Genomic DNA, 22,700 nt, shown 5'->3' with positions numbered 1-22,700 from the left:
TTGCTGGTGTATATGAGGGAAGCGGTGCAATTGAAGATTTATTCGACTGATGCTGATAAGAGAAAAATATTTCGGGCCGATTTCACCGATCACATGATGACCGCATAAATGCATAACACTATATCGGGAAAGATCCCGTGCATAATGTATAATGCATAACTAAAGCCGCCAGCAAATGACAGGGCCACCCACCACCATGAGTTCTAAATACATGGGTGATACTTGCTAATTCCCGTTCAATGCGAGATTCCCTTTCATCGTATCAATATCAGAGCCCGAGAAACCCAGGCCCTTCAAATACCCGACCACGCCACCATGCTTCTCATCAAGAATGTTCAGAAACCCAGCCATGCCGTTCGCGTGGACGCCCCAGAGAACCAGCAGAACGGGGTTATTCCACGCCGACTCCCCGTACAGACTCTTCATCATATTCAACAGAGCCTCGCGGCCTGGCTCGAGGCCAACGCGGGTGAGCGTGAAGTCGTGGATGATGGCTTCGTCGGCACTCCCTGCCAGGCGGTGGATCAGCGCCGCGAGCACGCCGGTGCGGTCCTTGCCGGCTGTATAATCATCAGCTTTTAAATCTTGTTTATTTTGTAGTGGGATATGACAAACCGGAGCAATGGAAGAGAAAAGGCTTCTCTGGCTCGTCGCGGATATGCTCGAAAACAGCCTTGTAGACTGGCGCGTGCGAGGTGAGATAGGTTGTGTACATCTGCACCAGCGCCTCCGTCGACTTCTCAGGATCAGGAGGAGGTGCTGTCGCTGAGTTCGGTGGTTTCCCACCCAGCGTATCCGGGATCCAGACGACTTCGACGCCGTCGATGACAGGGCTCGGCTTCTTGGTGCGTTCGTCGGGCCGACGCAGGTCGTAGATCTTTTTGATCCCGAGGGCGTTCAGGGCTGTGAGGCCGTCCGGGGTGAATGTAGCGACTGGCGCTGCTGAGCGGTAGGCGAGCCCTGGGCGAAGGACTGCTGGGGAAGGGGAGGTGGGAATGGTTGCATTGCTGATGTCGCGCAGGTTCAAGATGCCCGGGACGGTGGTGAAGGGGGCCTGCGAGATGATTTCGGCGACAGCTTCCGCCGGCAGGACTGTCTGGATGTCGGTTGCGACGAGCTCTTCCAAGTTGTAAGTGGACCCCATGATGCAGTGATTAACGAGCGACAGGAGAATATTTGAAATCGTCGAAATGGAAGATCCTGTTGAAGTGGGGGATTCGTATCGCCCTGGCAATGCGCTACTCACGTATATCGCCCGAACAGGCAATGTCGTATAGTCGTATAGAACGTAAGTACGGAGTTCGAATAAGATGAGTCTAGAACTTGAACTTATCTCGTACTCTATCTCGCGTTGACTCATCTGTCCTGCTTGGCTGAGTGCGGGGCATTCAACACTATGAACCTCGGCTGTCAGCGAAGTAAGACAACTGATATCATAACTGATATAGTTACTTCGTTACAGTATATCCTTCACCGTGAAAAGTAAACACACTACTCATTCTTCTTCCCTACAAACCCCCCACCCCGTAATCCAAAATAACTAAACCCACAAACCACCACCATCGCCGCAAACATCAGCCAATACGCCGCCTGGAACCCCCTCAGCGTATCCTGCTCTGAATGCTCCGTAACAGAGGCAGCGATAGCAGCACTCACAGCCAGTCCAACAGAGTTTCCAACCTGCGAGACGGAGTTGAATACTGCCCCCGCGAGAGCCTGGTTTTCGCCCGGGTAGGCGTGGGATATTATCAGATTGGAGACTGTAAAGAGGACTACATCCTTTTAGCTGGGTTAAGAAAATACAGAAGAATACGTACCATCTGCATGAATAGGGCTGAGAAGCATCGGGACGAATGCACCGCGCCAGTATACCCAGTCGGGTTTTATGAGTGCCATAAGAAGTGGAGAGACGGTGCTGATGATGGCAGAGACGAATACTAACTGGCCCACGGAGATTTTATCCACTGTGTACCCGGTGAATATGTTTGTTACTGCGCCGGCTACAACCATTGGGAGGAACATGAGCGATGAAGCGAGGGCAGAGTGGTGCTGGATTTCTTGGAAGCTGGATACGTTAGTTAAGCTAGAGTGCGGTGGTAATGGACGTACTACAGAGACGTGAAATACTGCAAAGCATTGAGCTCTGCCCATGTGAAGAAGACGATAATGCAGGTTGCGCTGAACAGTCTGTTCTTCCAGAGACTGTTGGGGATGAGCGCTGGCCTGCCGTGCTTCTCCTGCCATCCCACCCAGAGGACAAACGTCGGCAGAAGGACGATGGATACCGCGAAGAGAACGATGATGTACGTCTCTGAAAGATTGTGGTAATTCTCCGTGATTTGACTATCCCGCATGTTAGTGACCATCCAAGTATCCAAGAGACGAGACTTACGCGAGAACGAAAGATAGCAAAGCCAGCGAAACGCTGATTATCGGCGCACCAACCCAGTCAATCTTCTTCAATCCGACTAATACCGGCACAGTCCTCGGCCTCTCCACCGGGAGAGACCAAAACGCAAGAACAGAAAGCAAACCATTGATAATAGCACTGATATAGTATCCAAACCGCCACCCAATGGAATCCGCAAACACACCACCCAGTATCAACCCGACAGAGTATCCCAGCGGCCGTCCCATACCCATAGACGCAAACCCCAAGTTCCGCGCCTTACCGGGTGGAAAAGTCCGCGTCATCAGACTCACCGCGCAAGGGAGACACATTGAAACTGCGATCCCAAGGAGAGTCCGGAAAGCGATGAGCTGGTTCCCTGTTCGAGCGAGACCGCAGGCTAGTGTGAATGCTGCGAAGAGGATGCTCCCTGTTAGCCAGACTCGCTTATCGCCGATGACGTCTGCGATGGGGCCGAATATCAGGAGGGTGCATCCCGCGGCGAGGGCTTATACTGCTGCTGGCCACAGAAGGATGTCGTGGTTTAGGCCGAGGTCGGTGGCCATTTGAGGGAGGGCTACAGTCAGAATGCCCGAGCCCATGGTGTTCAGGAAGCTGACGCCAGAGAGGGCGACCACGGCTGTTATTGCTTGCGCTTTGCTGGGGGATTGTGGTGTGGCATGGTTCTGGGTTGTCTTTGCAGTTGTGGTGTGGGTGTCGTGGAGGACGATTTCTTCTGTTTGGGACATTGTGCAAGCTTAACCAGAACATAAGTTGCATTATTCGTTCAGATACAGGAAAAGCGACTGAGTTTATAGACTGGTCTGACGGAATAAGTTCCGACGGTTTGTAAGCCCGCGGCTTACTCTGTTCGTATAGCATCTGGTTAACTGCTGATCAGCAACTGCGCTATATGAACAGGGATTCCGACCGGAATTGATAAAGCTCTCCATAGTGACAGTAGCTGACACAATAGAGACCGTGAACTGCTCCGTCGGTTGGCAACCGAATAGGGGTACAGGCGATGTTCTTTTCCCTATACTGCCCCATCCCCTCCACTATCAACGCGCCCGCATTTCCAGGCGAAAGATGTCCCTGCTGCATTCGAATTTATTTCAAGGAAGTGATGTCGGTGAAAGCAATATGGCTTTGTGCTCGTGACATGAATCCTCCGTAGATCTTCGAACTGGAGAGTGCGCATTCTCTGGTCCACCGACGCGGTCTGATAGTCGTGACGCGTCTCCAATCGTCCCAGGCAGTTCACATCGTCGAGTTGGAGAGGATACAGCTAGTGTATACTAAATTTAATTCAGTACGTAGTATCATCTGAACTCCACGTAGCAGGTAATATAAGTGTTGTTCAACTCGCGAAGCTACTCTGTCCAGCAACTAACGCACGCGCGTTCAGACAGCAGTGCAATATCACTTAAAAAGAGCGTCACTGCTTTTATCAAGAGTTTTCTGTTGTTCAAATCAAGCCGAAGTCATTCTATATGGACTAGCCTGCTCAAATTGGCCAGTTGGTTGCCTCGGCGCTAAGGCTGCGGCCAACAACGCTGCACGACCTATCAACACGGACAACAGGGACAGCCTGCATTATTACTTTTTTTCTGTATTAGACATCATACATGAAAGGCGATAAAAAAAGTGCTAGTGCAATTGCCCCGCACTGAGCTGTCTCTCGACTCCCATCCCCGATTTCGCGAACCGAACCCATCGTTTTAGAGAGATAGCCATCTACCGGTACCGCTGTTACGAATGGCCCACGCACGAGACCAACTCTCTAGAACGAGGAAGACATTGCCTACGTCGTCTGGACAGTTCATATTCTCTTATATCTTACGAAAAACGGGAATAATGTGGAGCTGGCAGACGAAGCCAACGACGACCCGGGCGACGACACTCAGCTATGTCCTGGAATAGGGAAATTGGGAATGTCTGGGCTGCTCGTGTAGGCCGGGAAGACCTGTCTACAGATGATATGGCTATTATGTGCCACTTTGCGAGGCACAAATTGCAGCCCATGTTCGCGGAGGTGTTGGAATCGAGCCCCAGTGTGGCGAGTAGGCGAGAAGCTATCAACTTTATTATTTGGGATAATATGATGGCCTTTTGGAACACGACAGGGGCTTTAGGAAAGGGGACTAGGAAGGGGTCATCCGGCATCAGTTTACAAGGTTAAGCCGGATAAGAGTAATCCTTACCTGTACTGCTGCAACCCGCTAGGAGGCCTCAACGTCCCATTTACTACGCAATAAAGGAATAGGAGAGGGCTAGAATGGAATCCCCGACTCTGATCGGAGCAATACACAGCGGGAATACAAGAGTTTTGACTGCCACGAGGCCAGAGAGTTCAGGGTTATGGGAATAGACAGGTAAGCTGTAGATTGTGTGGAGGGCTCGACCAGTTCGTACTCGTATAATGCCACGACGACAGCCAGTGTCAGAACAAACAACCCCGCATTTGCCCGATCTTAAAAACAACACTAATGCTAGTGCCCATGGGGAATGGAAATGGAGAATGGAGATTGGGGGCAACACCCATGCTAAGCTTAGCGGCGCTGCTGGCGCTGTCTCGGCCTGTTACTGACAAGCTAGATGTTTGATGGTCACACGGCAAAACGCCACACTGACTGGGAAACGGGCTAAATAAAACCGAGGTGCCTTTTCACGTTGTTTTATTTGCTACTCCCCTGGTTCGATGGTCAGGATACAGGCATCCCCGAGGTGTAATGCCGATGGTGCGGCCGATCTCGCCATCCATTATCCCGAGATGGCTACTCCCTGGTTCTGTCTCGTGTATAAGTGAATTGCTGGGTGCATTTTCCTGCGTCTCCCCGTGAACACTGAATACTATACTGGTTGTCATCATGGGCTTGTATAAGCGCAAAATCACCGTCAACGACAATGCCGTGACGAGCGCCGTCAACCTGACGCTGCGCCAGTCTCTGCTTCCAAATGCCTTGGGTATATTAGATATCACGCATAAGATACGCTGCTAACCACCGCAGTTACAATTCTGTTCTTCCTCTGGGGTTTCGCATACGGACTGCTAGACGTGCTCAACTCGCACTTCCAAACGACGCTGAACATCACCGCCAGCAAGTCAAGCGGCCTGCAGGCATCGTACTTCGGGGCGTACTTTGTCTGTCCTTTAACGATCTCCGGATGGATCAATCGCAGATTCGGGTTTCGCGTGACGTTCATGACAGGTTAGTCTCAGCCATGAATACCTGCGCGTTGCTGACCATCAGGCCTCGCAACTCTTGCCGTCGGCTGCCTCCTGTTCTGGCCAAGCGGAGTGAAGAAATCGTTTGGTGGATTCTGCGGCAGCATGTTTGTATGCTGCACCTGGAATACAGAGTTGATTTCTTGCTGATCAGTCCAGGTCGTTGGAGCCGGTCTCTCAACCCTCGAAACCGCCGCAGACCCGTACGCAGACCACCCTAATATATTAAGATGAGAGTTAGCTAACAGTATAGGTTTCTTGCCATCTGCGGACCACCCCGATACAGCGAAATCCGACTGAACCTCGCACAAGCCGTCCAAGGTGTCGGAACATTCGTCGCCCCCCTCCTTGCAACCCGGGTCTTCTTCGCAAACACCGTCGACACAGACCAGGGCCTCAAGAACGTACAATGGGTATACCTGGGCGTAGCAGGCTTTGTCGGCCTGCTGATAATCCTATTCCTCCTCGCCCCGTTCCCTGAAATCACCGATGCAGACCAGCAGGCCCTCGAGAGCATGATCACTGACGGTGGAGAGGAGACCCCGCCGCTGAAGAAACAGTATAACCTGTTCCTAGGCGTTTGGAGCCAATTCTGCTACGTCGGCGCGCAGATTGCTCTCGCTGGGTATTTTATCAATTTCTGTCTCGAGGCGGGCTATTCCTCTGCTATGTCTTGTATGTTCTTTGCCCTTAATGGGTGATGATGCTGGCTAATAAGTAGAACAGCCGACTTGCTTGCCGTCGCGCAGGGTCTGTACGCAGCGAATCGGTTCATCGCCACCGGGCTGATGATGATGAAGGCGTTCAAGCCGCGGTACATGCTAACAGTGTATCTGGGTCTGTGCGTTGTATTTGCCATCGCAGCGATGAAAACGACGGGCGCGGCGTCTGTGGCGCTTTGCATTCTGGTTTTCTGCTTCGAATCGGTATGTTTAGCTACCGTTAGCAACATTTAATTAACGTGGCTCATGCTGATATTGTAGTGCTGTTTCGCAACGATCTTCTCCCTGGCCCTGCGCGGTCTGGGTAGGCATACGAAGGTTGGTGGATCGTTCCTCGTCGCTGCGATTTCAGGGGGGACTGTCTTCCCGCCGATGATGGGTGCTGTTGTGGTATGTCAACCATTCTATTTTCTTTTTACCCCTTCCTGGGGGTGAGGAATGCTGACGCAGATAGACGAACAAAAACGCGCACCTGGCGATGGCGATTCCGATGATGGGGTATATCCTTGCGTTTATCTTTCCTGTGTATGTGAACATCTTTAAGAAGGATACTATGGATATGCATAGGAACACTGCGATTAATGTTGATGTGCCTGTTGGGAAGGACGTTGAGCTTGAGCGTGCGGATGTTGAGCAGGTGGAGCGTGTTGACAGGGAGTGACACTCTGTTAACTATAGGATGTATAGCCTGGTCTGTGAATACTGCTTCCGGTTGTGCCTGAGAAATCATTGCAAGTGGATTATTTGCCTCATCATTTGTGCACGGTTTTTTGTACTCCAAATTGTAGCCATCCGTCAGCTGAGATTGATCCTGTTGCAAATAGACTGGCAATAGAATCCACAGTCTCGATGCCGACCACCGTGCCAGCACACGCACGAGGGGCGGTGGAGATGTACCTGACACGAAGTTGATAGATCACTTAATCTCCCGCGCTGCGATGAGTGGAATTGCAACTGACTCGTGTCACACCAGGCCAAATTAGGGCTTGAGAATCATTCGCCCGTCTCAGCCGAAGCCAAGTACTGATCTCGATGAAGTCGCGCCAGCCAGCCATTCAGATTCGTTGATATGGATCTGAGAGATTGCTACGATCGGGAGATATGGAATCGTGCTGCCAAGTCAGACTAATGTTTCTGTTTCTGCAAGTGTGAGCGAATCACTGTCGGGGTGGGGATTGGGAAGGATGTCCAACGACGAGATCGAGGCCCAATGGTTACAGTATACAAAGTATTCCGTATTGTTATTGTTCGCCCTAGCCTGCTGATATAGATGTCTAGCGGAGCTGTCGGTGAATTGCACTTCCGCTGGATATCGCAATTCCAGTATTAGTTAAATTGACTATAAGATCAAGCCGTCTGGATTGCACTGCTAATAGAACAATCACCACAAAAAAAGCCATGATTTCAGCTACACGTGTGATCTGCAGCTGGACTTGATATGTCTGATAACCGAGATCCACCGCCAGGCCATCGGATTTACACAGCTCCACAACTCTGTCAACTGCAGATCTGATCCACCGCGGGATCTTCGAGACTGGAGGGAACGGGCTGTCATTGTTGGTTTGATCCATGTCTTCGGCTCCTGCTGTATTTAGGGCTTGCACTCACCGACAGGATGAAGAACAACTGCAAAGCTCTGTCTATCATTTTCTACGAATGCAGGGCGTATCGATGCCTCAGGTCGCGCCCCCTGACACTGTCACGAACGCATGAACGTGCATCATCCTTCATTTCCGTGACCTTTACTGTTTGGTGATAGAAGGTCGAATATGGAGAGCAATACACACGACAATTCCATCTCACGGGATACTCTGTATGCCACGATCTGGGTGCAATATGGAATCTGCACCGTCGTCATGTTCCTCCGAGCGTACTCGCAGTTCTTTGTCCTCCGCAGGTTCACCCTTGATGACTCTGTGATGCTCGGTGCCTATGTCTGCCTTGTTCTCTTATTTAAATAAGACTATATCTAACAAAACTAGCTCTGTCAAGGCGTCGCATCGGCACTCTGCACCACATCAACACGGTTCGGCCTCGGAGCGAGCGTCATGAGCCTCAGCTATAACCAGATCGTCAACGTGCTGAAATTCGCCATGGTATCGATGCCCTTCGGTGTCTTTGCTCCTCTGCTCGGTCGCATCTCCTTTATCCTCTTCCTTCTTTCGTCGGTTATTACTGCCCACAACCCGCGGCGGAAATGGCTGTGGGTGCTCATTGCCCTGCAGCTTGTTATCAATATAATACCATGCATTTTGCAGTTTACGCAGTGTCACCCAGCGAGCGCGTTATGGGATCCGCTGAGTCTGATTGAAAAGTGTCAAGGCGCGGTTGTTGTTCAGAAGTTTGGGTATTTCCAAGGGGGTGCGCATGTCGATTCTCTCTCTCTCTCTCTCTACTTTAGAATGGATACTGACCAGCGCAGCGTTCAACGGAATGACAGACCTGGTCTTAACGGTAAGTGGCCTCGTCGTGATCCTTTCACTCAAAACCCACCGCTCGAATAAAATCGCCCTCTGCTCGATTCTGTCGTTGAGTCTATTGTGCGTTTAGCTGTCCATGCTCTGAGTATACCTTTCTAACAGCGCACAGAGCGATGATCGCCGCGATTCTAAAGACAGTCCAGATTCGAATCATGAATACTTTCGAATTCAGCCGTACGTTCCTCAGCCACAGTGATTGAGTTAGTGCTAATTGTAATACCTTTATAGAAGCCATGGGCCTCTGGGCAATCTGGTTCCTGTAAGCACCCATACCCATCTACTTGATGAATACTAACAATCCAGCACCGAAGGAACAGTCGTTATAGTAACAGCCTCAGTTCCCCGTCTCCGCGCAATCGTCGTCCTCGGTCGCCAGAGGTCAAAGTCGTCGTATAATCCCTACAACACCCCTACGACCCCGCGTGGTCGGTCAAGCAACAACAACAACAACAACAACAATAACAATAACAGTACTGAAAATGGACCGTATTGTACAAAAGACCAGCCTGTGCGCACGAAGTACATTGATACGCCCATTGATGAGACCTTGCTGTTTGAGGAGCGGGGGAGGAGTCAGGAGAGCCCGGAAGACTTGGAGATTCTGCCTATGGAGTCGGTGACAGAGTTGATTCCGGTCAAGGGGAGGTGTGCAGTTTAATAATTAATGTTTATGTATTATATGGGCCTGTCTGCGGGTAGGACGTTGACTTATTATGTTATTAAACAATATGACTACTAGCTAGGCTGTCCGCGGCTGCGCGTAGTTTGAAACCAAAACAGCCCTAAATGGCGAGAACAGCAACTAATGCACCAAGGATGCCGGATACAGCATACTGGCTTACTCTGCTAGCTGCCCCGGTGAATTCTGAGCCGTTAGGACCAGTCGAAGTTCCTCCAGAATCAGACCCGTCAGAGTCACTACCGGAACCAGACCCAGCGTCGCCGGAGGAGGTCCAGGACGATGAAGACGAGTCGGACCCAGAGCTGGAACCCTCATCGTCTCCGTCCGAGGAAGAGGACGAATCGAGACCGGAGTCCGATCCCGAGCCGGATGTTCCAGTGCCCGACCCAGAACTAGTTGAGGAGGCTTCATTGCCCGAGGAGCCTAGATCGAGGTCAAAATCAAAGCCGGAGCCTGAAGACCCGGAGTCGTCGCTTGAACTCCCTGTTTGTGTTGTTGCCGGGGACGAGTTTGTCGGAGTGCTCCCTCCACTGTCACCATTGCTACTACCGCTGCCACCGCTGCCGCTGCGGCTACCGCCGAAGAGTAGATTGATGAGATACTCGATGATTTGCATTAAATAGTCGAAGAGCTAGAGAAGATTAACCTCAACCCCACAGTATTCGTACGGATACATACCGGAGCAATGCTATTAACCAGATCGCGGATCTGAACAGCAGTATCGTGCGTCAAAAGGATACTCGCATTGTCAAGCAATGTCTTGAGCTTGTCAATCAAGTCCGAGTTGAGCAAGTCAAGCAGCGTCTGCATCAGTGATTAGTCTTTGGCCTGGACCGAATAGATAAGATACGCACCGGCAGCAGCGGTCCAAGCTGGTCCGTCAAATCCTGTATCGCATCCGAATTCAACAGGTTAGAGATGGTACCGATGAGGTCCTTGGTATCATCGGCGCCCCCGTCGCCTAGAAGGAATGCAAGATTCGTTATTATGAAGTTGATGTTGTCCAGCGACTGTGGCTTTATCAAGTCCAGGATCGGCTGGATGAGACCCTTGATGTTATCGACAATGTCACCTAGGTCCAGTGCCCGAGCCATAAGGACGTGCAGCTCATCTTGGGAGACGCCCGATACCTGGACTAAGGATATGTCATGGTGATCGAGAGAGCGTGTCTCCGAGACGGTAGAAGTGACGACCGCCACCGGCAGCACAAGTAGGGGAAGGTATCTTGAAATGTGCATTGCGGATGGCAGGGCCGTAGCGTATCAACCACAAAGACGATTCTGGGGTGCATAAGCGGCGTTCGTGCCCAAGATATAGCCATCTTCTCCGCTTCGTGGGCGGCTTGCTGCAGGCCACGCCGCGAGGGTCCTAGGTAGGGCTTACTACATGTGATGGGTAGTGTCTCTATACAAAGGGTCTAGCCAGTTGCTGGATAGCCTCATAATTAATTAAATATCGGCCGATGCTGAACAAAAACAACGACGATAGTGGCTGTAGAATAGATTGGTGGCGCGGAGAACGAGAGTGGGGTGTGTATGACTCTTGAGATCTGACTTCGACGACTGACTCGAATCCGGGAGTAGAGGGAACCAGGCCAACCTTGTATAAACACTGCAGGGTCTAGCCAGGTTAAATAGCGGCCAGACGAGCCAGCTCTAAATGAGACACAGCACATGCAGATTCAACGCAAAGTCGCGTATCTCGGCCCGCGGAACCAGGCCTTGGCTGGGTCATAAACATGTCTCAGTTGAGGCATAGTCATGACATTATTATTCTCTACTATGTTACTGGGGCGGACTCTGAATGTACGGCAGAGGTTTCCTCGATTCGCTGGTCTAAGATGGCTAGTAGTGTCGACCTTCAAGTCGCATCCCCGGGTGCTTTCTGCCTCACTGCCTCACGTTCGACCTTGAAATGCTCAAAACTGGGGTTGCTAGGCTTCCCGGCTGGAGCTACGATATATTTCTAGGATGAGGTAATATTGCTACAGGTTGCCCCAGGATTCCGCCTATTATGGATGTTTCTTGCCGGGCCTGGAGTTGACTCGACGACGACGATGCCATACAAAAGACAGACTTTTCCTACTCCCCGTACCCTGGGTATCCATTGAGTGAAGCCCGACTTTGCTGGTTCAAAAATTTTGCCTAACGCAATGGTAGCAGTTGTGGATGCCTGACCATTCGTGCATCTTTCACAAGCTGCCACTTCACTGTAGCTTGGAATTATACACAGTGATGAACTCATACATTGTTTACCAGGGCAACATGTGAGGATAGCCTGTGTGCTAACTAAGTTGGAGGCTGGGCCAAATACACAAACACCTGCCGTTCACATATACCAGAGCTAATTCACTGACACTGTCACCGTGGCGGTAGGTATCAGCCATGTCGCCAGGGAAGCTGTGAATATGTGAATATTTGTTACACAGAACGCCCTCGCTAATCGATAGCGTACGCATCCTCGGTTATAAATAAGATGTCAATGTCGTGTCTGATGAGATACCAAGCAGTTTTGTCTTCAAGTCTGAGCACATACTGATCTCTTAACATACTATCTTTCAGAACCCTTGACACCGGCACTTTCTACTTCAACACCCACTTTTACACTATCACTCTTTCATCATGTCCTGTTACCACGTAACTAGTGATGGGAAACTGACCGCGGAGGAGATGAGAAATGCCGCCCGCAATGCTGCTGGCATCCATCCCAACCTCCACCAATCCACGAACCAGAGCTCAGTCGAAGCCATGAAACAACGCTACCAGCAACGCTGTCCCGCAGCAAGAAAGCTCTTGTGCGAAGCCCACAACGACACGCGCCCCCGCAACCATTTCGAAACTGCCGTTCTCGATAGGACCAAGGAATGCCCCTTGACAGGGAAGAAGACGAGTCGCGACGAGGCTTGCGCGTTTATCAAGGAGCAGTGGAAAAGGGAGGGCATCTGGGATCCGCAGTGGGACAAGTCCGGTATTCCCTCTGGCGACTGGAAGTCCTTCAACACCGAAGAGGTCCCATCGACCGGCGAGGGAGACAAGTCCGACAACTTCAAAGACCCGACGCGGCCGTTTGAGCGGTTCCAAACGCACTTGAACATGGTTCGTGAGGACTTTCAAAACGCAGGCCATGAGGTTCCATCTAACACCGAGCTCGTCACGCGAGTCCGCATGGCGTGGAAGTATTGGAACATCTGGAATCAAAACTGGGCGTCAATGCCTGGATACGGGGCCAAGTGGAATCATGAGATTCCACTCGAGGAGTGGCTCAAGGATTGCATGGGACCTAGGTACATCTCTGGTGCTGACGTCGCCAACCTGGGATCCTCTCCACAGAGTCCATGCGGATGGAGTATGGATCGTTTCGCCTACGTTCGAGCCGATTACCACTGTGAGCCGCAATTTGGCATGGATGCGATTACCATGAAGTGGGTAATTTGCAGGAAACGAGCTGCATACGGTAAGCCCGAAGGCGTGTCCCTGTTTGGCAGCCCGGACAGCCCATACGTCTTCAATAGGATGCATGCTGGCAGCTACGGGGGCCAGTCACTGTTTGAACTCCCTGGTGGTCTCACGGACAAAGAGAAAGCCAAAAGCCCTTCGAATCCCTGTCAGGAATCATCTCAGGCTGGCGACAAACCGGCATCTGCTGCTTCATCCAGGACGTGCAGTGGCGATGTTCCCGGGCCAGCCGAATCACCATCAACGAACCCAGCGCCAAAGACAAGCCAGACATGCCGCGATAACAGAGCTGGCTACGTCTCTGCCAATGAGGTTAAGCGTGAAATCGATCGCCATGCACTGAGCCGGCAGAAGTTTGCTCAACAAGAACAATGTCATCGGAAATACAGGGAGATTCAGCAGGTCATCGCAAGGAAAGCTCCTGGCTCTGCTGGGCAGAAAATACTCAGAAATGCTGCACAGAAGTTGCAAGATACCCTAGCACGTATCGATGCCCAATATCGTATTGAGTTAACCACGCCAAGTCCCAGTAACCCTGGCAGCACTCATGGCACTGCTTTACGGTATCTCCCCGATCATGGACGTCAATTTCGAAACGACATGGAACGTCTGAAGGGAATAATCGATAGGGGTACGCCCCATTCAGCCCCGACGCACGCCGGAAACCCCATTCCACTCGAGCCCAGCGACATGTTCCCGAACGGCATGCCGGGAACCATCGATACGGCTCAACGGGCATACATGTTGCAGCAGCACAAGCAGTACCAGATGGACCGTAGGAGACTGCAACCGACAATGGATGAACTGAAAGCCGCTCGCGGGGCATTCCTTCAGCGCCAAGCAGCCAACTCCTTTTTGGGAGGCACCCAGCCACCTCTCAATGGCCAGGCCGGAAACCCTAATAGCGTCCAGCCAGCCCCGATAAACACCGCAAGCACGACTGTATTCCAATACGGGGCCCCAGAATCGAAGCAAACTGACAACCGCCATGGAACGTCTGACCCTGATGTCCTTCGACTGCCGCCTCGCACTCGATTTATGCATTGGTACAACGTAAAAATGAACCAGGGTCAGCCTCCTTCGGCGGGTACCACAAGCCCAGCTCCAGTCCAACACTCGGACCTAGACTCAATCATCAGAAAGACATGCCTTCCAAAGACTGACAACCGTGACACGACCGAGCGGGAGTCTTCTGTACTTTGCTGTCATTGCAAGGCGGGAGTCACGCACAGAGCTCGGTCAAGCCAACTCGACACGCCAGATGCCACAGCCCCAGCTGCAGCCCAAGTACCGGACGCAGCCTCAGCTACCGGACAGAAAAGTCCTGGCAAAACTGGGAAGACCAGCAAGACCAGCGGGACCAGCGGGACTAGCAAGGACAAGGAAACGTCTCGGAACCGGGTTTCCAAGAAAACAGTCCGTCAATTGCAAGATTGCGTCGGACGTCTGGACAGCGTTGCTGAATGCATGGGGCGGGTTCGGATTCGGCCAGTTGAAGCTGGCACTGTACGCATGACTACCGTATACATCGGGGGAGCACCAGCTACCGTACAGATTGGAGGAGATATCGATCGGAGTACCGCGAAGTCGGTCACTTTGGATCGTCAGGGAATCGCATTGACCTGGTCCCGGGATGCTCAGGATCCGGGACGATTGACTATGCGTATCACGGTATCCCCGCCCCAGGCCTCCGATGAGCAGAAAGAGGGCGCCACTTCCGAGAAGGGTACTGCCGAGGAAACTGCTGATGGGAAGGGTATTACTGATGGGAAGGGTATTACCGATGAGAAGAGTACTACTGACGAGGCAGGTACTGCTGATGACCAGGGTACTACGGATGAGGGCACCGCTCGTGAGAAGAACACCACTGGTGAAACTGGTATAACCGATGAGAAGGATACTACTAATGGCAAAGACACCGACGATGAAGCTAGTACAGCTGATGAGGAGCCCACGGATGATATGGACACTGATGCTGAACCTGAACCGACAGAGGACTGGGATATGGTTCAGGGAGCCGATGAATAATCTGCAGTGGTATGATGTCTGCTACTGAGAAATCACCGGGCGATGAAAGGGGACGAAAAAAAAAAAAAGGAAAGAAGCAAAAACCTACGACTAACCTGCTTTGCCGTCTTGTTCTTGTCAGAATACCAAACCATTAGTTAGAATCTCGACTGAATAAAAAACAATACACATTCTGACAAATCGAGCTTTTCAACAGTAGAATACATCGTAGACCGGAGCACATCTAGTTGACTGTATACGAACAGAAGCCTGTTATACAAAGAAATAAAAGGTATTTGCACAGTATTTTTCTTCATCATTTCTTTCTACAGTATTTTCGATATCAGGACAGACCAGAAACAGAAATATAAGAGAGCACAACAAAGGTACAACTAATATTGTAACGTAGCGGCAAGTCTACCTCGCTGAATCAAGAAGCCCATCAAGTCGGTCAGAGTAGATGTCGCAGGTCTGGTCGAAAGTCTCATCCTCGCCGAGCCACATCTTATAGCTGAGCCGGGCGTATCGCTCAGCCTGGGAAACAAGATCCGGTGCAACCTTGCGATAGGCTTTGGCAAGTAGAATCCAGCATCGGATAACCCTGCCTTGCATCATCCCCCATTTCTCCACGCGGAGTCGAGTACCAGGGGCGTGGGGGATCTGGCCGCCTGTGACGACGAAGCTGAGTGACTCCAGGGTTTTGAAGACGAACTTTACAGATTTTCGAGGGTTACTGTGTACGGCGTAGCTGCTTGCAAGAGCAAGGCACATTTCCCAAAGTTCAAGGCGCGGGACTTCAAAGGCCGGTTGACGATATGTCTTCTCAGCGGCGGAAATAATCGATTCGGCTTTCGCGAGATTTGGAACCTGACGGGAGAGGGCTTTTCGCATATCGGCAACGTGGGAGTTCCTTGCTAATATGTCACTTTCTTTTGTTTCTCTATAGTCCTGACAAAGAGTGCAAGTGCAGTCGAAGCCCCAGTGACGCATGTTGTTGGGCACGGACTCGTAGTCGGCGACTCTGTACCATATCGTTATCTCAGTGTTCGCAGGTATATCCTGAGTGGCACGAATGACCATCATGTCTCCAATGGACGCGTTCCTAGCATTGGCGTAGCAGGAGTGGTTGATGTACGACGCCATAGGCCAGATGCCGGCGGAGGGAGACTTTTTAACGTGCTCTACATTCGGGCTGTGTCGCAGGGCATGTATGTAGTGCTCGCGCGAGGTCCGTGGACATGCGAAGGAATTAAGGGAGAGTATCCGTACAACAAGAAATCTTGGTATGTTAGTATTACTGTTGCCAGATTCATCTCAGGACGACTTACGTATCCACGACGGGCTTGCCATCAACTTCCGAAACAGTGACGGGGTTATATGATCCATGATACAGAGCAGTCACAGCTGGCGCCGTAGATGGATTCTTTTGTAGTTTCTGCACTGCCAAGGAAATCAAGTCCACATCAGCACCTTTTGTCATCTCGCGCGTTTCCATGTTTATCAGAATCGAACGGTGCTGGTCAGGGTTGGCAATGTCTGAGAACACATAGGCAAAGGCCTTCTCACAGAGTAAGAGATCGCCTGCCTGTACTGGCATGGTAGTAAAAAGGCCTCTCCCGCGAGACCCAGTGTGTCTAACGGCAACTGGGCCAATGTAAGTTGCGTGGTCGAGGGCTGGTGGAGAGCGTTTCCTTGCTTCGGCTTGCATTGGTTTGAATTGGTACTGGCCTTTCGTCTGTTCAACCAGTCGCTCGCGGGCCCTTTTGAACTCGACCTTGGCAGCAGCGCTCTCGGGATAGGCTAGGGCAAGGGCTTTATGAGTCTCGCAAGATTCCTGAAATTTTTGGAGGTAGTACAGCGCCTGCGCCTTGCGAAATAGCGCCTTCTCCGACGGCTTAGGCTCGGGCAGCCCGTCGAGGTCGTGAAGAGCTGCATCGAACTGGTGGGTTTTGAGAAAGCAGACTGCACGGTTCTGTCTGATGATAAGGATTTCTGCAATTGATGGGAAGGAGTTCAGAGCCTGGGAGTAGCTATTCCTGATGTCAGCTTCAACCTGGGCCATGCCTTAGAGATGTCTTACCAGTCGAGCGCCAGGTAGTATTTTCCCTGATTGAAGTTGTTATTTCCTGCAACCTTCCAATCATTGACAGGAACTTCAGTATCCATGACCTTTGCTCTCCAGGCAAGCGGCACGATCGGATGATATCCAGGCACAAACGTGATGTCGGAAAGATGGTCAACGCGAATAGCATAATTGCCGTCTGCAACGACCTTCAGATACGGTTCCTTCACGACAATCACCGTGCTTTGGACAAGGCGGCCATCTGAAGTAAGCTCTACTTCTTGGTTATAGAGTGCCAATTGCACAACATCTCCCTCTTCATCTTCGACAACCAGCAGGACGCCCGTTAGTGAACGTGGAGGAGTGACGGCCCTTAACACCATGTAGGTGCCACGATGATGAGTTTCGAGCCTGAGGTCTTTGAACATACACCTTTTGAGCGTATCCAACGAGGCAACAGACGGAGTATAAGCAGATGGCACGAACGAAGTACGAACGGGATTTCGAATCGGCCTGGTGCTGTCCATCATGTATTGAAACATGAATTCCATAATGGTCATCTCGCGCGACTGCGTGATCTCGGGACGCTGGCCCTTTCGAGATTCAGCAGCCTGGAGGTTAGCCTTCTGTTGCTTGATGAGGCTCACATACGTATCCTCATCGCAGCCCTGGGGAGCGTCCATCGTGCAGGCTGAGGATTAAGACGGATCTCCCGGGTAGTTTGGAAATGGCAAGGGGGTTGGCATGGGCTCTGTGTTTTCCAGTTTCCTCGCTACTGATGCGTGGCTGCGTTGAATTCACACCTCAACCATTTAATATGCCAATTTTACTGGCTGGTTTGTGTTTCTGTCATTCACTTGCTGTTCATTCACTACTGCGGTTGCTCCACGGTTCGCTCAGGCTCCGGGTGCGCGTTTTCACGCTTGAATTGGTAGTTTTGTTCAACTCGTATACCGATGATACATGTGAAAATGGCTGATACGCGATGAGAACTCAAATTGTTGCTGTAAGAAGATCCTGGGGCGAGTAGGCACCGGACACAGGACCGGTTTAAGGTAGTTGGCTTCATGGAATCAAGTATTCCACATTGGATATTGGATCCCTGCTCCATATGCAAGTCTCAAATACCCGAGATGCGTGAACCCATTGAACACTCGTTTCCCACTCCCTACCAGCTGGGTTAGGGCTGACTAGGACGAGACGCATCCATCTATAATAAGGGACTCCGTAAGCATAAGAGGAGTGCTCGTTGGTCAGCGTTGATCATCTCCCTTTTCTTCGTTTCGGGGCACGTAAGGCCTTCCAGGGTTTCGCACCTGAAGGATATTCCATCAGGCGCGGGCCCAAATCGCCCCCCTCTAGGAATGCCCATATCATCCGGGACATCTCCTCCATTCCGGACGACTCACAATGCTTTAATAAGTCCCGAAGCCCTTTTTCGAAGCCGGCCTTGTTGCGCCCGTACCCAAGGAGCAGTCTGGTAATCTCGTGGAATTGGCGGCAATTCTGTTCGCGGCAAAGAGCAGCAACAAGCCACAACAGGTTCACGTCCTTACTATTGTTGACATCGAGAGACTTGGTGGACAAACATAGCTTCATCACCATTTCGGGTTTGGCACAGCGTATTGCTCGCTCCAACGCCGTGCGGCTTTCATGATCTCGCCGGTTAGGGTCCACTCTTTGCGACTCGAGAAGCATTGACATCATTTTCGCTGCCACCTCGTCCCCTACTGTCGCGCACCACGAGAGTGCTGTATGCCCAGTGGAATCCGTAGCGTCGTACTCACATCTCTTATCCTTGGAAAGGAGGTTAAATATCCCCATATACCCCATTTTCACACAGTATGTCAGCATAGGGGTGCCGTCCGGGAATCGTGCCATGGGGTCGGCCCCAGCAGTGAGAAGGAGATCGACATAACCCTTTTGAGAGTCGTGGACAGCTGAAGCAAGCGCTGTCAGCCCTTCGTGATCTTTATGTTCCATATCGACCCCGCATGTCCCTATCAGGAACAGAATGATATCATCGTTGAATGGTGTCAGGACTGCGTGATGCAAAGGTGTTCTACCACTAGTGTCTGGAGTATTTGGGTTTCCGTTTGCTTCGTACAGTACTCTCATGACTGCTAGCCGGCCAGTGTGGTTCGTTCGGCCCTGAGCCGCAAGGGCGAACGGAGTTTGGCCTTCCTGGGTTGTTTCATCGACAGTATGGCTTGTATGTTGAATAGCGACTCTTACAAGCCGGTCAAATCCTCTCATGATGAGATATGCGAGGAAGGTCTGCCCCATAATGGAAGGCCAGCGTTCAACTAATTGTTGGAAGAGAAAATTGCTATCCGGTTCGGTCCCTATCACGATGCTAGTATTCGTCAATAGACCAAGGTCTGGCGCGAATTCTAGTAGAAGCTCCACTACAGCCTCTGATGGTGCGTAGTAGAGAGGGTTGTTCGTGTTGGGTCCAGGTATCGTTCTCGTGTAGGGCCTGTTGCCATCTGCCTGCTTGTATTCACCCGTCTCCAGCATTCTCCGAAGTAGGACTGTGTCTCCAAACTCAGATAGGTACGAGAGTATACTCCGTGTCGATTCAAACGCGACTTCTAATTGCATTTTGTCGGGGCTCTCCAGGGGTCGCCGGTGGATGGCATCGGTATCAGTGTCCCCGGATGGATGAATACCCAGTAACGCCCTCGCTGCGCCCTGATTGCCGGAGTATAATGCAGCAAGTAGAGGGTATTCGAATTCGCCGCCCTTCAATGACAGATGACGAGATCGCTCAGGATGGATTCTTATCAGGGCATCCGCCCCTTGTTCCGAGAGAATATACAGGAGGTGCGTTTCACGGCTATACCGATGATTGGAAGTATTTTGGAAAATGTTGTAGAAGGAAATCCATTCATCCAGAACTAGATTCCCAAGGAACCAGGTTTGCGACACCCCAAGGCGCTGTGCAGCGTTGGCATGGTGAATGATGTGATTCGCCGCATATTCTACAAAGGGGAACTTCCTTAAGATTGCCTGGGCTTTGTGTTTATCAAATGCAACGGGGGCGTTATCCGGACGACCACCGTAGGATTTCGGGTCAGCTCCGAGCTGTATTAGGCAGGCTCTGGTGAGCTCGGCATGGCTCTTTCCTTCGATGTTGTTCTCTCCGTTTGATAGCTTCTTCATTCCGCCTTCTTTCAGGAGAAAGTCTCGCACTGACTCGTGGATGAACTGGACAGTTGGTGCCCCGGACTTTGTGATCTCCGCTAATCCCTTTGACACGTCCAGTATAAACTTTCTGAGAACCTCTGTGGTCACCTCTGCTTCGTTGAAAGGGTCTTGAAGCTGGTCCTCAGAGCCGGTCAAAACAGCAACCTGCAACTCTCGAGGACTGAGGGGCCGCTTGGCAAACAGGATAAACTGGATGCAAAGGACCATCTCATCGATATCTTTGCAATCTCTTGTCAGGATATCAAGGAACAAGTCATGCAAACCGGCAGGGATCTCGTCAAGCCTTCGTTTCAATGCTTTCGTGCGACCTCGATCGTGCTCTTTGTTCAGGATTGGCACAACCAAGGCGACCCAGAGAAAGATACCCGAGGATTTCCTGAATATCTCAGCTTTGATAGAATCAGCCTGAGACGTATTCTCGATCTTGAGCTGGGAATCTATATAAAGGCGGATATCGTCTCCATGATCGTCCTCCTTCTCCAGGACAAGCTGGAGTCCTGTTTTGATAGTGATCTCTGGGTAGTGGCGGCTGGAGAAACAAACTAGAAGCTCGCCTGACTTCTCGCAGGCACCGAGTTCCTCAAATAGAGATACCATGTCACGGATATCATCCTCAGGGCATTCATCCAATGCGTCGACATAGCAAACGACACGACGGTCTCGAAGACGACCGACAACCAGTCTAAATATCTCTTTGAGCATTTCTGGTTGCCAACCACTGTTCTTGATGGCGTCTAGGCCGTTAGTGCCGCAATAATCAAGGCACGGCATGAGATCTGGCATTTTTGACAGCAGGCTGAAGAGAAGCGAGCGATAAAGCCCGTTAGTTGATCTTTCCAGAGCTTCGCCTCGGGCATTGAAGAAGAAAGATACCACGATGGTATTCTTCATTGTCCTTTTGGCTTCTTGAAAGAGAAACTTCATCATGATTGACTTCCCGGAGCCTGGCTTTCCTTTGATCCAAAGAAACCCGCTGTGTTTCTCCAATTTTCCAGAGGCAAGCCACTCTTTGTACCGGTGAGCTTGGAGCATCCAGCGGCACGTCTTTCCTTGCGCAGCTTTGAGAGACATTTGGCGGGCATCGATCTGATCAAAGCGGAGCGTGTTGAGCAGCCGTTCCCGCTGATCATCAGACATCGTGTCTCCATATGTATTGTCCTGAGTCGTTGCATAGACCATTAGCGCTAGGTCTGTTCGAGTCGATTCGCTAGACGTCCAACATATCAAGAAGGCTTTGGCGCAAGATGCAGCAGTTACCGCAGCGTAGTTCTGCCATATCTTATTCTTATGGCTGTCCGCGTAGTCGCAAACCCCTTTTATGATAACGCAGGGTAGACTGTCCCATAGCCCAGCGCCCTCCATTTCGAATCCAATTACCTTCTCCGTTGCCGCGATTCTGTCGCGGTGTTCACCAGATTTCATTACCGTGTCGGCGGAGGCTATAGAGCCGAAATGGACACAAGGCTTGGGCGAGTCTGCTCTCAGGCGGCTTCTTTGCAGTAGGGAGCCCATGCATCCGAGCTTTCTGCAGCTAAGCTCCAGTGCCTTCTCGCAAACACGGTCACTGCTGTAATGGCAACCTACACAGAGACAGGTGGCGTTAGGGTTCTGATGGTAGTGCTTATGGCGATAATCGGCCGGAAACAATTGATCTTGTGACGGCCCTGGGTACTGCCATTTGCCATCGTCTTGGCCTCGGAGGCTCTGCTGATATTTCCAAGTATCCTCTTGCAGCTGGTCATGCATTCTGCGGGTCTTCAGGCCAGAGAGGAAACTTCTGATCGCTCGATTTGGGCCACCGAGAGTCTCCTTAACAACTCGATTTCGCCTGAATCCATCGGGATACTGCTTGCCAAAGTCGTATTCCACAACCTTGTCGCTGACAATCACGTCGCCCAGGATAACCTCAGTCTGTTCAGATGGAAACGGCACTGCGCCGCAGATACCTACCAGGAGGCCCAGTTTGACTCCTGGAAAGCTGACTTGTAAATTCGACGCAACGCTGGCTGCACTGGTCTTTCCCATTTCAGGAAGGCACGTCAACACCACATGATGAGGGCCGATCCGGCCTGTTCGGTACCAGTTTGGATCGCCCGCCTGCTTTCCGTATGCGCTTGCGCCAAGTTCATCGTAGGTCTCATCAAATAAGGCCTTGACGGCGTCAAACTCCAACGGCAATGCGCATATAATGGCCGTTTCGAATCCATTGCGAGATTGAGGGCGCATTTTAATCCGCTTCTATTCCGCCTGCCCAGGACGTCCATTTGAGTCATAGGCATCAATATGAGAACTGAACATCACCAGGCTGGAATATGAGCTGGCGAAGTTGACGAGGTGGAGTTACAGTCACCTCCAGATCAGCCTTGCTGCGCCACGCCGATTCACGTGATGCCCTCAGTCACCACGAGAAGAAGTGGAATTTGAGAGCTCATCTACGTATCTTTAAGCTGAATAAATAAAGGGT

The 22,700-nt window shown here is 51.3% G+C and overlaps 7 protein-coding genes across 7 annotated transcripts; 3 read left to right on the top strand and 4 right to left on the bottom strand.

Annotated features, from left to right (window-relative positions):
* Window positions 1-225: 225 nt before the first annotated feature.
* ASPSYDRAFT_54728 (uncharacterized protein) lies at window positions 226-3,138 on the bottom strand (the record flags this gene model as incomplete). The annotated part of the gene is made up of 7 exons (XM_040848900.1): window positions 226-560; window positions 616-1,117; window positions 1,555-1,760; window positions 1,818-2,065; window positions 2,263-2,343; window positions 2,393-2,835; window positions 2,905-3,138. 7 exons carry the CDS (start codon window positions 3,136-3,138, stop codon window positions 226-228), a joined length of 2,049 nt encoding a protein of 682 aa, XP_040705550.1.
* A 2,121-nt stretch (window positions 3,139-5,259) lies between these two features.
* On the top strand, window positions 5,260-7,001 carry ASPSYDRAFT_145428 (uncharacterized protein; the record flags this gene model as incomplete). Its single annotated transcript, XM_040841518.1, has 8 exons — window positions 5,260-5,356; window positions 5,401-5,601; window positions 5,644-5,729; window positions 5,778-5,821; window positions 5,872-6,293; window positions 6,345-6,544; window positions 6,602-6,730; window positions 6,795-7,001. The coding sequence occupies 8 exons, from the start codon at window positions 5,260-5,262 to the stop codon at window positions 6,999-7,001; spliced, it is 1,386 nt and encodes a 461-aa protein (XP_040705549.1).
* A 1,108-nt stretch (window positions 7,002-8,109) lies between these two features.
* Window positions 8,110-9,688, top strand: ASPSYDRAFT_128681 (uncharacterized protein; the record flags this gene model as incomplete). The annotated part of the gene is made up of 6 exons (XM_040840505.1): window positions 8,110-8,274; window positions 8,323-8,701; window positions 8,763-8,880; window positions 8,930-8,994; window positions 9,049-9,079; window positions 9,124-9,688. 6 exons carry the CDS (start codon window positions 8,110-8,112, stop codon window positions 9,476-9,478), a joined length of 1,113 nt encoding a protein of 370 aa, XP_040705548.1. The 3' UTR covers window positions 9,479-9,688.
* ASPSYDRAFT_585169 (uncharacterized protein) lies at window positions 9,151-10,823 on the bottom strand. Its single transcript, XM_040849550.1, has 3 exons — window positions 10,357-10,823; window positions 10,181-10,306; window positions 9,151-10,133 (listed from the first exon to the last, which is right to left on the bottom strand). Exons 1-3 carry the CDS (start codon window positions 10,738-10,740, stop codon window positions 9,603-9,605), a joined length of 1,041 nt encoding a protein of 346 aa, XP_040705547.1. The 5' UTR covers window positions 10,741-10,823; the 3' UTR covers window positions 9,151-9,602.
* Window positions 10,824-12,123: 1,300 nt separating this feature from the next.
* On the top strand, window positions 12,124-14,985 carry ASPSYDRAFT_27407 (uncharacterized protein; the record flags this gene model as incomplete). The annotated part of the gene is made up of 1 exon (XM_040844392.1): window positions 12,124-14,985. The coding sequence occupies one exon, from the start codon at window positions 12,124-12,126 to the stop codon at window positions 14,983-14,985; it is 2,862 nt and encodes a 953-aa protein (XP_040705546.1).
* Window positions 14,986-15,183: 198 nt separating this feature from the next.
* ASPSYDRAFT_584904 (TPR domain protein) lies at window positions 15,184-17,999 on the bottom strand. Its single transcript, XM_040849547.1, has 3 exons — window positions 17,045-17,999; window positions 16,293-16,994; window positions 15,184-16,243 (listed from the first exon to the last, which is right to left on the bottom strand). The coding sequence occupies exons 1-3, from the start codon at window positions 17,707-17,709 to the stop codon at window positions 15,382-15,384; spliced, it is 2,229 nt and encodes a 742-aa protein (XP_040705545.1). The 5' UTR covers window positions 17,710-17,999; the 3' UTR covers window positions 15,184-15,381.
* A 290-nt stretch (window positions 18,000-18,289) lies between these two features.
* Window positions 18,290-22,462, bottom strand: ASPSYDRAFT_143246 (uncharacterized protein; the record flags this gene model as incomplete). Its single annotated transcript, XM_040841323.1, has 2 exons — window positions 18,290-21,131; window positions 21,252-22,462. The coding sequence occupies 2 exons, from the start codon at window positions 22,460-22,462 to the stop codon at window positions 18,290-18,292; spliced, it is 4,053 nt and encodes a 1,350-aa protein (XP_040705544.1).
* Window positions 22,463-22,700: the final 238 nt, after the last annotated feature.

The sequence above is a fragment of the Aspergillus sydowii genome (genome assembly GCF_001890705.1).
Source record: "Aspergillus sydowii CBS 593.65 unplaced genomic scaffold ASPSYscaffold_2, whole genome shotgun sequence".
NCBI classification, from domain to species: Eukaryota; Fungi; Ascomycota; class Eurotiomycetes; order Eurotiales; family Aspergillaceae; genus Aspergillus; species Aspergillus sydowii.
Note: the sequence above shows the minus strand (reverse complement) of the source record. Positions and strands in the feature narration are given on the sequence as shown.

Excerpts from the sequence above, each read along its gene's own strand:
- ASPSYDRAFT_585169 (XM_040849550.1), bottom strand. The coding sequence starts at position 10,740 with ATGCACATTTCAAGATACCTTCCCCTACTTGTGCTGCCGGTGGCGGTC. Across the intron at positions 10,307-10,356 it reads AGCTTGGACCGCTGCTGCCG|ACGCTGCTTGACTTGCTCAA; the intron begins GTGCGTATCTTA and ends TCACTGATGCAG. Across the intron at positions 10,134-10,180 it reads TGGTTAATAGCATTGCTCCG|CTCTTCGACTATTTAATGCA; the intron begins GTATGTATCCGT and ends AATCTTCTCTAG.
- ASPSYDRAFT_584904 (XM_040849547.1), bottom strand. The coding sequence starts at position 17,709 with ATGGACGCTCCCCAGGGCTGCGATGAGGATACGTATGTGAGCCTCATC. Across the intron at positions 16,995-17,044 it reads TACTACCTGGCGCTCGACTG|CTACTCCCAGGCTCTGAACT; the intron begins GTAAGACATCTC and ends CATCAGGAATAG. Across the intron at positions 16,244-16,292 it reads GGCAAGCCCGTCGTGGATAC|ATTTCTTGTTGTACGGATAC; the intron begins GTAAGTCGTCCT and ends TAACATACCAAG.